Source organism: Mixophyes fleayi, chromosome 3, assembly GCF_038048845.1.
Source record: "Mixophyes fleayi isolate aMixFle1 chromosome 3, aMixFle1.hap1, whole genome shotgun sequence".
NCBI classification, from domain to species: Eukaryota; Metazoa; Chordata; class Amphibia; order Anura; family Limnodynastidae; genus Mixophyes; species Mixophyes fleayi.
In genome coordinates, this window is record NC_134404.1 from 272026317 (window position 1) to 272039270 (window position 12954).

Genomic DNA, 12954 nt, shown 5'->3' on the forward strand with positions numbered 1-12954 from the left:
AATAACAGTATCCTCCCACTTTTCAATTTCTCTCAGAGCATTAATTTCATCCTTATCTAGGTTATTGTTGAATTTAGAGTGCATTTGAGATTTTATAAATAAAGTATCCAGATCCCTAGAGACAAGATCTATATACACTTTCACTTGTGGACATAAAGAAATTTCAGGTATAAATGTAGACTTCTTTTTCACAATAGATTTAGGTGTTATATCAACATCAATTGGATGATGGGAGATATTATCTTGAAAATTTTCTAGGATAGCGAGTGCCTGCATATTTTCCTCATTATTTAAACCAGTAGTCATAGCTATGGTTTGATTATTGGCCGATATGTCTGGAGTGATATATAAATTCTCTGAATCAGTATTTGATGCATTGGTATATATTTTGGGCCGGATTTTTTTTTAGAAGTAATTTTCTTGAGAATAGAGAGAGATCTTTCTCCCATTCAAAACGATCCATTGATTGGACAGGTGAAAATGAGAGACCTTTACTCAAGAAGCGAATGTGGTGGGGGTAAGTATCTTATCCGTGAGGCTGATCACCCTAAGAGCCTTATCTAGTGTCTCTGTTTCCTTTGGCTCCTGCGATAGGGGATTTCTTCCTTTTCTTCTGCTGATCTGCTTCGCTTTTTTCTTTCCCCCCCCCCCCCATATTTTCTTATATCTGAGCCACCACGATCTATTTTGTTCAGGATGCCTTGTCCTAAAAAATCATGATGAGAATTATCTCTGCTATTGGAAGATTCTCCATCCTAAGATTCTGCTTCTGAGGTTGTGAAAGATGTGACAGATTGTTTAGCACTTCTGCCTCACAGCGCTGGGGTCATGAGTTCAATTCCCGACCATGGCCTTATCTGTGCGGAGTTTGTATGTTCTCCCCATGTTTGCATGGGATTCCTCCGGGTACTGCAGTTTCCTCCCACACTCCAAAAACATATTAGTAGGTTAATTGGTTGCTATTAAAATTGACCCTAGTCTCTCTCTCTCTCTCTGTCTGTCTATCTGTGTGTGTATGTTTGGTGAATTTAGACTGTAAGCTCCAATGGGGCAGGGACTGATGTGAATTAATTCTCTGTACAGCGCTGTGGAATCAGTGGCGCTATATAAATAAATGGTGATGATTTATTTGGTTTGACGTGTATCCCATTTAAACACCTTACCCTGTGCATAATCTTTTAGAACATGATTAAATTTCGTTTTCTTTTTATCAATAATTGATTTCTCATAAGTATCTAAATCTATTTTGAATTTCTCATATGTTTTCTGAAAGTTTTCTACATTTTTGAACTCCTTCAGTTTGTCACTTAATATAGAAATATCCCTATTATATTGTTCAAGCAAAATTGTGTCTTGTTTTCTAAGAATGTGAATCAGCTCATTAGAGAATTTTGTTAAAGCAGTCTCCCATTCTTTTTTTAAATCTTCTGTTATCAAAATAAAAGCAGGATGTAATTTCGGTCTTAATCCCCTCAGTATAATTTTTTGACGTAAATAATTGTTAAACATCACCCTGTTCCAATGTGTCTTGGTTTGTTTGTACATAAGTGATTCCAATTCTGCAAGAAGTTCAGACCAACCTATATTATTACTACTTTTATCATTTAGATTTTGTAAAAAATCATTGTCTCTATTATTGGTCCATCTTTCCTGTCTGTTTGCAAGTTTGAGGCAAATACTAAAGGATATCTAGAATAAATGTTATATATCTCTATGGTATTAAGGATACTCTTATGATATTTATAATTCAGGATGAGTCAATATGTTATAGCTTGTGCTGGTTAGGAGAAGGTGGAGAATTAATTCACCAGACTACATATATATATATATATATATATATATATATATATATATATATATATGTATATATATATATATATATATATATATATATATATAAACAAAATGGTCTTGTTTATATATATATGTAATCTAAATTTTGTTGGCGTCAGTGCACCCAAGTAGCTGACATAATGTATGTTTTTTGGACTTGTCCACTTATTCAACCGCTCTGGATAGAAGTTTTTGGTTTAATATCCACCGTGCTTGGGGAGACCATCGCTCCGGACCCAGCCTTGGCACTGTACCCTAATATATACACTGTTATATACCTTTGAAAGATTTCAAGAAAAATTATTAATGATAAAAACACAACAAGGAGAGCAGAAAGACACAAAATAAAGTAATAGATGCTATTAAAATATGACAAATCAGAATAACTCACTGAAAACACTTGCAAAAGTCTGAAAAATCCATCCAGGTATGTTTTGAGACTTGCTTTATTTCCACAGTACCTTCATCTTTTTGAATAATGTTTGTTGGCTGAGATGACATATCTGTTGTGTAACCATCACCAGCAACAATGTCATTGAAACCATTTGCTGTTAAAAGATACAAGAGATATGATTATGTCTCTAATTGCTTTGCGATTTAGCACTCACATTTTCCTACCATATTCTGATGGTACAGCACATTGTTTTGCTGTGTACACCGCAATAAACTGGATTTTTAATACTGCAACCATAAGAGTTAAGAGATATGTCAGTCTTTGTTGAAAATAAGCAACTCAACACAATAATTGCTAACTAGTTATCTGTACATATGAATCATATTTACAATGCAATAATCTTCTACATATTAAACATATGTAACTAATACTGGCATCTGTTAAACAAATACTGTTGTGAAATAACTACTTCACTATTCATTAAGAATAAGAATAAAGGGGAAACCTAGTTTTGCAATGGAATGTAAACATTTTTTTGTGGGATGGGATTATTGAGATGAGATTGAGGGAGGAAGAACGTGCGTTTATTACCTGCTTTGTGGACACTGCATTTTTCTCCTAGCTAAAGGACTTGAATTATCCAGAACAGATCAGGTCTTATAATGGCAAAAAAATTTGGGCCTTTAGTTACACTTCAATGGGAAAATGCATTATTAAGTGTAATTCAAGCAATGTAATAAATGTAACAAACATGTCCCATGTACTAAAGACAGTCCTGATGTCCCCTAACATACATGATTAGTTTAAGTCATATCTAATGCTAGACCAAACAATATTTTAAAAATAAAACAGAAAAGTTTTAATCAATAAAGGGGATAATGGGACAGCACGATGGCTTAGTGGTTAGCACCATTGCCACACAGCACTGGGGTCATGAATTTGATTCCTGACCATGGCCTTATCTGTGTGGCGTTTGTATGGTCTCCCCGTGTTGTGTGGGTTTCCTCTGTGTGCTTCAGTTTCCTCCTACACTCCAACAGATGGGACTTTGATGTACTATTTTTCCTGATTACCATATGTGTATTAAACACAGCATCTGCAAACCCACAAAAGTTAGGAGCAGATTGATTTTATGGGGGTGTTTCCAAAGGCTGGGAAATGAGTGTGCACATTGAAATGCACTTGGCGGATCAGTAGTTGCACTTGTACTCATAAGGAAGCATTGCGCGTCTATTGGTGGTTTGTAAATAAGCCTTTATGTGAATGAACTGTGGTCCCCATAGACATCAATGATCCTTACTGAAAGTTCCACTTCAGCTTGCATGGAGCACTGGCAACATTAGATAAACTGTGTAAAAATACTGTTAAATAGCACACAGCATCTATGACCTCTCTGCCCTGTATAAAAGTGGACGTGGCAACTCTATCCTATGCAGTTTTCATTAATCATAACTTTAGATAAACAAACCATCAGAAGGAGGTTAAACAAGCCAAAATTAGGTCTCTCGTAGTCTGTAAGTAAAAAAACCAGGAATATGACACCCATATGACCTGAAATCCAGTCCACATTTCATTTTACAGTAGGTTCCAAACAAGGTAAAACAGTGTTAAGAATATTTTTCAACTTATTGTTAGCATCAAGAAAATGATTAAGGAAAAAAAACACTGAGTTAAAAATGTCAAGTGGAAGAAAAGAGGGCTGACCTGGGAAAACTGGAACACATGTGAATCATATCGATTACCAATATGCTTTCCAATTGACTTTAAGTTAAATTTACCTGTTATGTTATCTGACTTGGGTACACAATCTTGACCGATAGAGTTTATCTGCAGGAATAAAAATATTTGTTTTTTTTATTTAAAAACTGTGCACCTTTGGGTCTATTTTGTACATATTAAGTTAAAACAATAAACTTTCCCAAGCACACAGTGAATTCTTCCTCACATATACTAAAAGTGTCACCCCACCCAAAAACAATAATGAACAAATTATGGAATACGTGTAGGTGCAAATACAATATTACAGTTCAGTGTTTAAACAAATTTTTCATTTTCTTTATAACAAAACATCAAATTCCCCCCAAAAGGGGAACAGATAGATAATAAATACTTATACATTCCCTACTGTCCTCCTATTGGGCTCTTCTGTATGTATCGCTCCAGCAGATAACAGAAAATCCACATCAATCAATATGTGAACTGCTAAAAAAAAATAATTATATAGTGCAAAATCTTTACAGAAATAACCCTGTGACATTAATAATGGATAGTGAGAAGAGTGATAAATCTAACTTCCAAAGAAATTTGACCCAGCCGTTAGGTCCAGTAGTTAACTAACACCCTATTGTGGTTGCACTAGATCTCCATCTTTCACAAAGCCCGTAGACAAAATCTCAAGGAGTGTATATTCTACTTTTCTTGAATCCAGTCAAGCATTTAGTTCATAAAATGGATCACAGAAGGGAGTTCATCATGTAAAACAGAAGAAAGGAAACAGCTTCTGGTAGACCCAGCATTTAATATTAAAAATATACTCCCATAAAAACATGAACATAAAGCATGTATATTAAAATTCATAAGTAACCTCTCAGGGTTAGGAAATCATTCCTACCAGATGTCCTCATTCCTACCAGATGTCCATGGTTATACAGCATTGAGAGAAATGCAATTCTCCTGACAAGGTCCCAGGATTCTTGTGCAATTTTTGTCACCAGAGCACAAAAGGAGTCTATTCCACCACTGGGTTAAGCAAGCATTAGGGTGATGATGGCTTAGATAGTAGATATAGGAGTTACTATCTGTAGTTTTAGTATATATTTTAGTTAAAAGATTATTGTCCTTTACATATACCGTAACGTCTAGAAACTACCATACTAATGTTAAAGGTAAGTTGAACATGAACTGAGTTATCATTAAGATGGATACAGAAATTGATCAAATCTTAATGCCCTTCTCCTGAAGTGAAGAAAATATGGTCTATAAACCATAGCCACATGACTAAGTTCGCCCCCCCCACCCGTGGCCGCTCCAAACATGAAACCACTCAAACTGGTCCTTGAAAAGATTGGCATACCATGGGGCAAACCTGGTCCCCATGGCAGTATCTACTTTTTGCAGATAGTAGTCATCCTCACAGGTGAAAACATTCTTTGTGAGCATCAATACAATGCCTTCCACCAAAAATTGGTTTAGTCTCTCACTGGTTTAAACTGGTTATAACTGTGTCAATTTCTAGTTGGTGTTCCGTATAGAGAGAAATGACATCAACAGTGACTAGAAACATGCCCCCTTCCCACTTAATGTCTCATAGTCTAGATAGAAAATATGTAGTATTTCTTAAATATGCTTTATTCTTTATAATGTATGGCTGCAAGTGTGTATCACTATATTTAAAGAGGTCCGCAGTCAGAGAGTTTGTACCTGTAATACTGGGTCTGCCAGGTTCTTTTTATATAGTTTTTATGTACTTTCAGCAATACATATATCTCAGGTATTTTGGGATGAAGACTATTTAGAAAGTACAATTCATCTTTTTCTATAGTACAATCTGTATGATGTCTAACAAGGAATTCAGTATTTTTTTTATTCTCAGAGGGATTAGAACGACTCCTCCGTAATTTGATATATGAACCTCCTTCATTAAGTATCTTCACTATGCATGAAAACCTAAGCACCACCATTATCACCAGGCTTAATAACTATATTCTGGTTTTGTTTTAATTATTTCTATGCTAGTCTCTTATCTTTGTGAGATTCATTATTTTTCCCTTTTGTATATCTATCTTCTCTATTTCATCTATAACAACTGCCCCATAGACCCTCTTCTTACAAAGGTGGCATTAAAAGAAGATTTCTTTTTAAAAGTTATTATCTTATCATTCTCCTTATTTCCTATTTTTTCTTTTGTTGATCCCTAGATGAAAAAAATGTTTTAAAGATAATTTATAGACAAACTTCTGAATGTCAATATATGTTTCAAATTAGTTAATGTTATACATTGGTGAAAATTGTAATTTTTTGTGATTCCTCATCTGGGTTTAAAATATGGGTGCTTAAATTGAAAAGGGTAGTGCTTTCTTCTATTACACGTGTGAGTTCTTCTTTTTTTTCTTCTGTGGTTAGGGTTTTCTTTCTTCTGTTTCCGACCCTCTTTTACCTCTTTCCCTTCTGCAATATTTCTTGTGTTCTCCTACCTGAATCTTTGATGAAAATCCTGGAATTCTAAAAGAGCATTGTCTTTATCTGATTGAACAGCTTTCCTTGTATATAGTAGCTCAAACCTATTTTGGGTCTCTATAGTAAAATGGGAATTTGGTCATTCATTTCTCCTCAATTTTCTATTCTTCTTATCATTTACCCCCGTATCAATCCTTCCCATAATAAAAAATACATTTTCTCCAATGTCTGTCTCTCTCTCTATTCACTGTGTCTGCAGAGTCAAATTGTTTAATTAAATATCCCTAATCCTCTTTTCCTCTATTACTGTGCCAACTTGGTTGCGTTATATTCCATATAACATCAGTTGTGTCCTTTTTCTTTTTAGATGATCTCTTGAAATTTTATCTTTTCCTCCTTTTACTTTTCTTTTATAGATGAACTTCCCTCTCTTTCAAACCCTTTATACCTTAGAATCTCTCTCTTCTCTCTAATGTTAGTTGTTTTTTTTATCAATTCTTTCCTTTTCTTTCTAGATTTCTGTAGAATTTCATTCTCCCTTTTTTTGTAATGTTCTGAGTCTGCAAATGGGCTTACACGTGTCTGTAATACACTGATATCCTCTTCCAACTTAATATGGTCCCTCCTTCTCTGCTTTACCATCACTTTCATTACAGCAAAATAACAGAATTCTAATATGCATACCCACTCTTTCTGAAATATTTCTGATTAAATTTGCACATTTGAGGAGAACTACTATTTTAAAGAACAAAAGTAGGTAGTGCTATGAGGACCAGGCTTGCCCCCTCATATGCCAACATTTTTACGGGTCAGTTTGAGTGGTCTTATGTTTTCGAGTGGCCACAGGTTGGGCAAACCTTCATTTGGAGAGTAGAGCATGAAGATTTGATCAATTTCTGCAACCATCTAAATGATAACTCCATTAATGTTCAGTTTACCTTAACATTAGTATGGCAGAAGTTGGTTGTATAGCTGTTACGGTATATGCAAAGGGCTATAATCTTTTAACTAAAATATATACCAAACCTACAGATAGTAACTACTATCTAAGCTATCATCACCCCAATGCTTGCTTAACCCAGTGGTGTAGGAGGCTCCTTTTGTACTTTGGTGAGAAATATTGTGCATCTGACAAGGATCTGGGCACATTATCAGGAGAATTACATTTAATGCTGTATATGCTGTATAACTAAGGGCATCTGGTAGGAATGGTTTTCTAATCCTGGGAGGAAACTTATGAATTTTAATGTATATGATTTAAGTTCATCATGTTTTTAAGCAAGTATCATTTTAATATTAAATGCTGTATGTTAAAAAGGTACTGCATCAGAAGCTGTTTCCTTTTTTTCTGTTTTATATGATGAACTTCATCCTGTGATCCATTTTATGAACTACATGCTTGACTAGACTGAAGTAAAGGAAGGAATTTAAACTCCTTGAGGTTTTGTTGATGGGCATTGTGAAAGATGGAGAGCTAGTAAGTGTAACCATAATAGGCTGTTGGATAACTCCTGGACTTATTGGGTGGGTCACATCTCTTTAGAAGTTGGATTTATCCCCTTATAACTATCTATTATTAATGGCATGTGCTTAGGGTGAATCATCTATTTCTGTAAACATTTTACACTATATATATATATGTTTTCTTTTTCCTGTTTACATATTTATTGAGGTGGATTTTAAGTTATCTGCTGGAGCAGTACATACAGAAGACCCCCAGTGGGTAATGCAATTTGTGATCTATTTGCTCCAATTTTTCAGAATTTGTTGCTTTGTTTGTAGAGAAAGTGAGAACTTTGTTTGAGCACTAAACAGTAATATTGTGTTTGCGCCAACACATGTTCATTAATTTGTCCACTATTCTAAACATACAACCACACAAACTAATGCCCACAAAGGTGGTCTTAGTCTTTAGAGTGATGAAATTATTTAATTTAAATATGGAAAATCAATAGAAAAATATTTTACTATACATTTAGGTTAACGTTATATATATATTGTGGCAAGAGCCCGCTACTGCTGAAGCACACGCGAACAACTTCTTCCTTTTTATGTAGTTTTATTGTCAGGATGGTAAATGTTTTGACACCGTACAGATTTCACAGCAAAACTTGGAGACCCTAAACGCTAGCTAGACATAGCTCAGCTCTCTCAAGACCAGCCAACTTACCCAGCATTGATCTCCCTGCACAAATGATATAAACAAGCTTTTATACCTGATACTCCTCCCTCAGCCTTAGCTTGATGGACAGGTGACACACCCATCTTCTCTTTAAAAGGAAAAGCCCATCACTGGCTCTGTAATTCAAACAGACACACCCTGTCTCTTTGCTGAGAGGAAGGATTTCAAGTCATGTAAGTTAAACCAAAATTAAACTATTGCTTTTTATACATAGGTCTTTACATTCAATCTAGGTGCATTACTGCACAAATGTTTTACTCTACTTCCCTGCTTTCTCTGCATATTGCCAGCTAAATGCCTCCTTTTGTTACATATCCCTCCCCCTAGCGTCTCCAAGTAGGGGGACGCGGACTTCGCGAGGAGCGCATATTTTCGTGACAAAGCATCTGCATTTTTGTGTAGAATCCCGGGTCTATGTTCTACTGAGAACTTGAAAGGTTGCAGTGCCAAGAACCAGCGGGTTACACATTGGCATTTACCTCCCGGTTATTCTGCATCCATCTCAATGGATGCGACATACTGTTTATGCGCCTAAAGTCATTGCAGAACCTAATTGTCCCATTGGGTTTCGGGACAAGCACAATGGGACTATTCCACTCACTAGTGGACTCTTCAATCACATCTAACTGGAGCATCTTCTCGACCTCCTTTCTCACGTCCATCCGTCTGGCTTCTGGAATACGATACAGCTTCTGCTTTACAATGACTCCTGGCGCAGTGACAATGTTGTGTTTGATTAAGGTAGTGTGCCCAGGAATGGAAGAGAAGACATACCTGTTCCGGCGAATCATTTCTTCAGTCTGTTGTCTCTGCTGAATGGACAAAGCTGGCTCTATGGGCACTTCAGACTTTTCAATGGCAGTACTCACGACCTGAGGAGAGGTTACCTCACCATGCCAAGGTTTAAGGAGGTTAACATGATATATTTGCTCCTCCTTTCTCCTACCTAACTGGCGGACTCTGTAATTGACAGGACCGACAGCCTCTAGAATTTCATATGGACCCTGCCAATGGGCGAAAAGTTTGCTTTCCTGGGTGGGAACCAGGACTAGGACCTTGTCCACAGGCTTGAAAGATCGAACAACAGCACTTTTATCATAACTTTTTCTGTCGTTCCTGAGCCTCTTTTACATGTTGCTGCACAATGGGCCCTATCTTTCCTAGCATCTCATACATTTGTGACACAAATTGTACCAGATTTGGCTCCCTGGGACCTTGCTGCTCCCACCCTTCTTTTAACATATCCAAAATACCCCTGGGCTGTCTCCTAAACAATAACTCAAAGGGACTAAACCCTGTTGAAGCTTGAGGTACCTCCCCGATGGCAAACATCAAATAGGGAATAAGAGTGTCCCAATCTTTTTTCTCTTGAGCCACTGCTTTCCTGAGCATGTGCTTTAATGTGCGGGTAAAGCGTTCCACCAAGCCATCTGTTTGTGGATGGTATACAGAGGTGTGAAGCGCCGTAACCCCTAGCAACTGGCACATGTCCTTCATCAGTTTAGACATGAATGGAGTACTCTGATCTGTGAGAATTTCTTTGGGTATTCCCAAGCGTGTAAACATCAATACAAGTTCTCTAGCTATGGTGCTGGACTTTATGTTTCGTAGGGGAATTGCCTCTGGATACCTGGTTGCATAGTCAAGCACCACTAGTATATATTGGTGCCCATGTGCGGATTTTTCCAGTGGCCCCACAAGGTCCATGGCTATCCGTTCAAAGGGAACTTGTACTATTGGTATAGGAATGAGAGGTGCCCTGTACATGGGTTTGGGACAGGTTCTCTGACAAATGGGACAGGACCGGCAATACTTTTTCACTGCCATGTGTACACCGGGCCAGTAAAACCTAAGCAGAACTCGTTCCCGTGTTTTATCCTCCCCTAGGTGTCCACCACAGAAATGTGTGTGTGCTGCTTTTAACACTAGGAGTACATGGACCTGAGGAACCATTAATTGTTCTACTTTTTCCCCCTGCACATTAGCAACTCTATACAGGAAATTATTTTTAACAATAAAATATGGTATACCTTCTGCAGGCTGGGCGGCTTTCGCTACCCAATTTACCTCAGTCACACTTTTAAAGGCATGTTCCAAAGTGGCATCAATAAGTTGGTCTCGAACAAAGTCCTGCAGAGGGAACAAAATTGGTATTGCGAACCAGTCCGTATCCTCACTGATAGGCGGGGTGAGCTCATCTGCGACATCACCGACCAATGCTAGTTTAGACTGTCCATGTTTCTCCACAGGTGGATGCTTTTGTGGAACTCCTGCTGTGACTCCCAGGATGGCATTCCGGTTTGGCGGTTTCCAAAGATCGATGTCCAGATGTTGTGGATCTTTAGGCGGTTCCTTTAAGACCGGGCTTCCGACTGTTGCATCAGTTGCCGGCATGTCCGGCCGGATCCGCTCACCGAGGACATCATTAAACAGTGGGAAGTCTCGCCCCAAAATGAGTGGATATGGGAGTTTAGGTGCTATGGCAGCTACCACCATAACAGTTTTGTCTTTGAGTGTGACTGGCAGTATTGTTCTTTCATACTCCTCTGTCGTGCCATATACGCAAAGAACCTTTACCTTGGGCAACCGAGAAGTTATGGTTTCGGGTAAGGCAGAGCTGGAAACCAATGAGAGTTCACTCCCCGAGCCAACCAAGGCCAGAACAAGGTTCTGGTTGATTAGCAGTCACCCGGAACAAACAAGGACTTCCTGATGTGGGACTCATGGTAAAACAGCTTGGAAAAGCAGGCCCAATATGTGACACGGAACAGTCCATTGGTTCCGGTAGTTTAGGACACTTTGCCCTAAAGTGGCCTGGCTCACCACATTCAAAACACTTCAGATTAGACGGCTTTGCACCTGGCCCTTTGTCCGTAGCAAGGATTGTCAAACCTGGCTTTTGGCGTGGCAGCGGCTTTGGCCCAAATGCAGGTTCTTTAGTCATTTGCTGTAGCGCACAAAACCTTTCTACCACGGTGGCAAGCTCTTCATAAGTTTGTGGGTCTGATTGCAGCACCCACCTTTGCAAATCGCGGTTGAGCCCCCGAATGCAGTGATCTATTGCCAGAACTTCAATAATCCGAGAAGGCGAATTCTCCTAAGGCTGCAGCCATTTCTTCAAAATTTTAGAAAGCTCAGCCACTTGCGCTCTGACCAGTTTTTCTTTAACATAGCGCCATTGGTGATAGTGCTGGGCTCGGCCTGGCCCGGAAACTCCAACGCTAGCCAATATCTCAGACTTTAGGCACAAATAATCAGAGGCCCGTTCCTCATCTAGATCCATATAAGCTCGCTGAGCTTCAGCAGTCAGATATGGCGCCAGCCTCTCAGCCCAATCTTTAGGAGGCCATTTTGCCCTTTTTGCAAGTCTCTCAAAGGACACCAGATATGCTTCTATGTCATCACCTGGCGACATTTTCTGGAGAACAGGACCAGGTGGTTCATTTCTGTCATGTCTCACCTGGATTAACTCTTCTCTTAAGAGCCTTGTGTTTTCCACCTGTGCCTCGGCAACTCGTAGCATCTGAGCTTGCTGCTGTTGCTGCGCAGCGGCCACATTCAAGAGAGTTCTCAGTACTTCCTCCATGTTGACGTCTGCGCGGGTTGGGTAGTGGAAACTTGCTTCCCGGAGTATCCCACTCCTGACACCACTTGTGGCAAGAGCCCGCTACTGCTGAAGCACACGCGAACAACTTCTTCCTTTTTATGTCGTTTTATTGTCAGGATGGTAAATGTTTTGACACCGTTCAGATTTCACAGCAATATTTGAAGACCCTAAACGCTAGCTAGACATAGCTCAGCTCTCTCAAGACCAGCCAGCTTACCCAGCGTTGATCTCCCTGCACAAATGATATAAACAAGCTTTTATACCTTATACTCCTCCCCCAGCCTTAGCTTGATGGGCAGGTGACACACCCACCTTCTCTTTAAAAGGAAACGCCCATCACTGGCTCTGTAATTCAAACAGACACACCCTGTCTCTTTGCTGAAAGGAAGGATTTCAAGTCATGTAAGTTAAACCAAATTTAAACTATTGCTTTTCATACATAGGTCTTTACATTCAATCTAGGTGCATTACTACACAAATGTTTTACTCTACTTCCCTGCTTTCTCTGCATATTTTGTGGAAAAAAAAAACCAAGTTGCAGCGCCACCTGCTGGGCAGAGTTATACACTGACCTACTAAATTCTTAGTGTGTGTGGGGAAAAAAATTCAAAAAGGGCTGAAATTTGGTAGGGCTCAAACTCATTTTCATGAGGTAATTTTACCTCATGAACACACATGTGTAGAGGCGTGCGTTAGTGTGTGTGTGTGTGTATGTGTGGAGAAAACTATTTTCTCAGAAAGGGCTCATCCAATTGACCTGAA

General features: G+C 38.6%; 1 protein-coding gene across 1 annotated transcript in view; it reads right to left on the reverse strand.

Annotated features, from left to right (window-relative positions):
* Positions 1-12954, reverse strand: part of ADGB (androglobin) — a 259425-nt gene that overhangs the window by 96074 nt on the left and 150397 nt on the right. Inside the window, exons 14-16 of the mRNA XM_075203593.1 lie at positions 9053-9064; positions 6997-7012; positions 2225-2381 (exon numbers count right to left, since the gene is read on the reverse strand). Of these exons, the coding sequence (XP_075059694.1) occupies positions 2225-2381; positions 6997-7012; positions 9053-9064 (185 nt within the window). The remainder of the gene's footprint in view (positions 1-2224; positions 2382-6996; positions 7013-9052; positions 9065-12954) is intronic.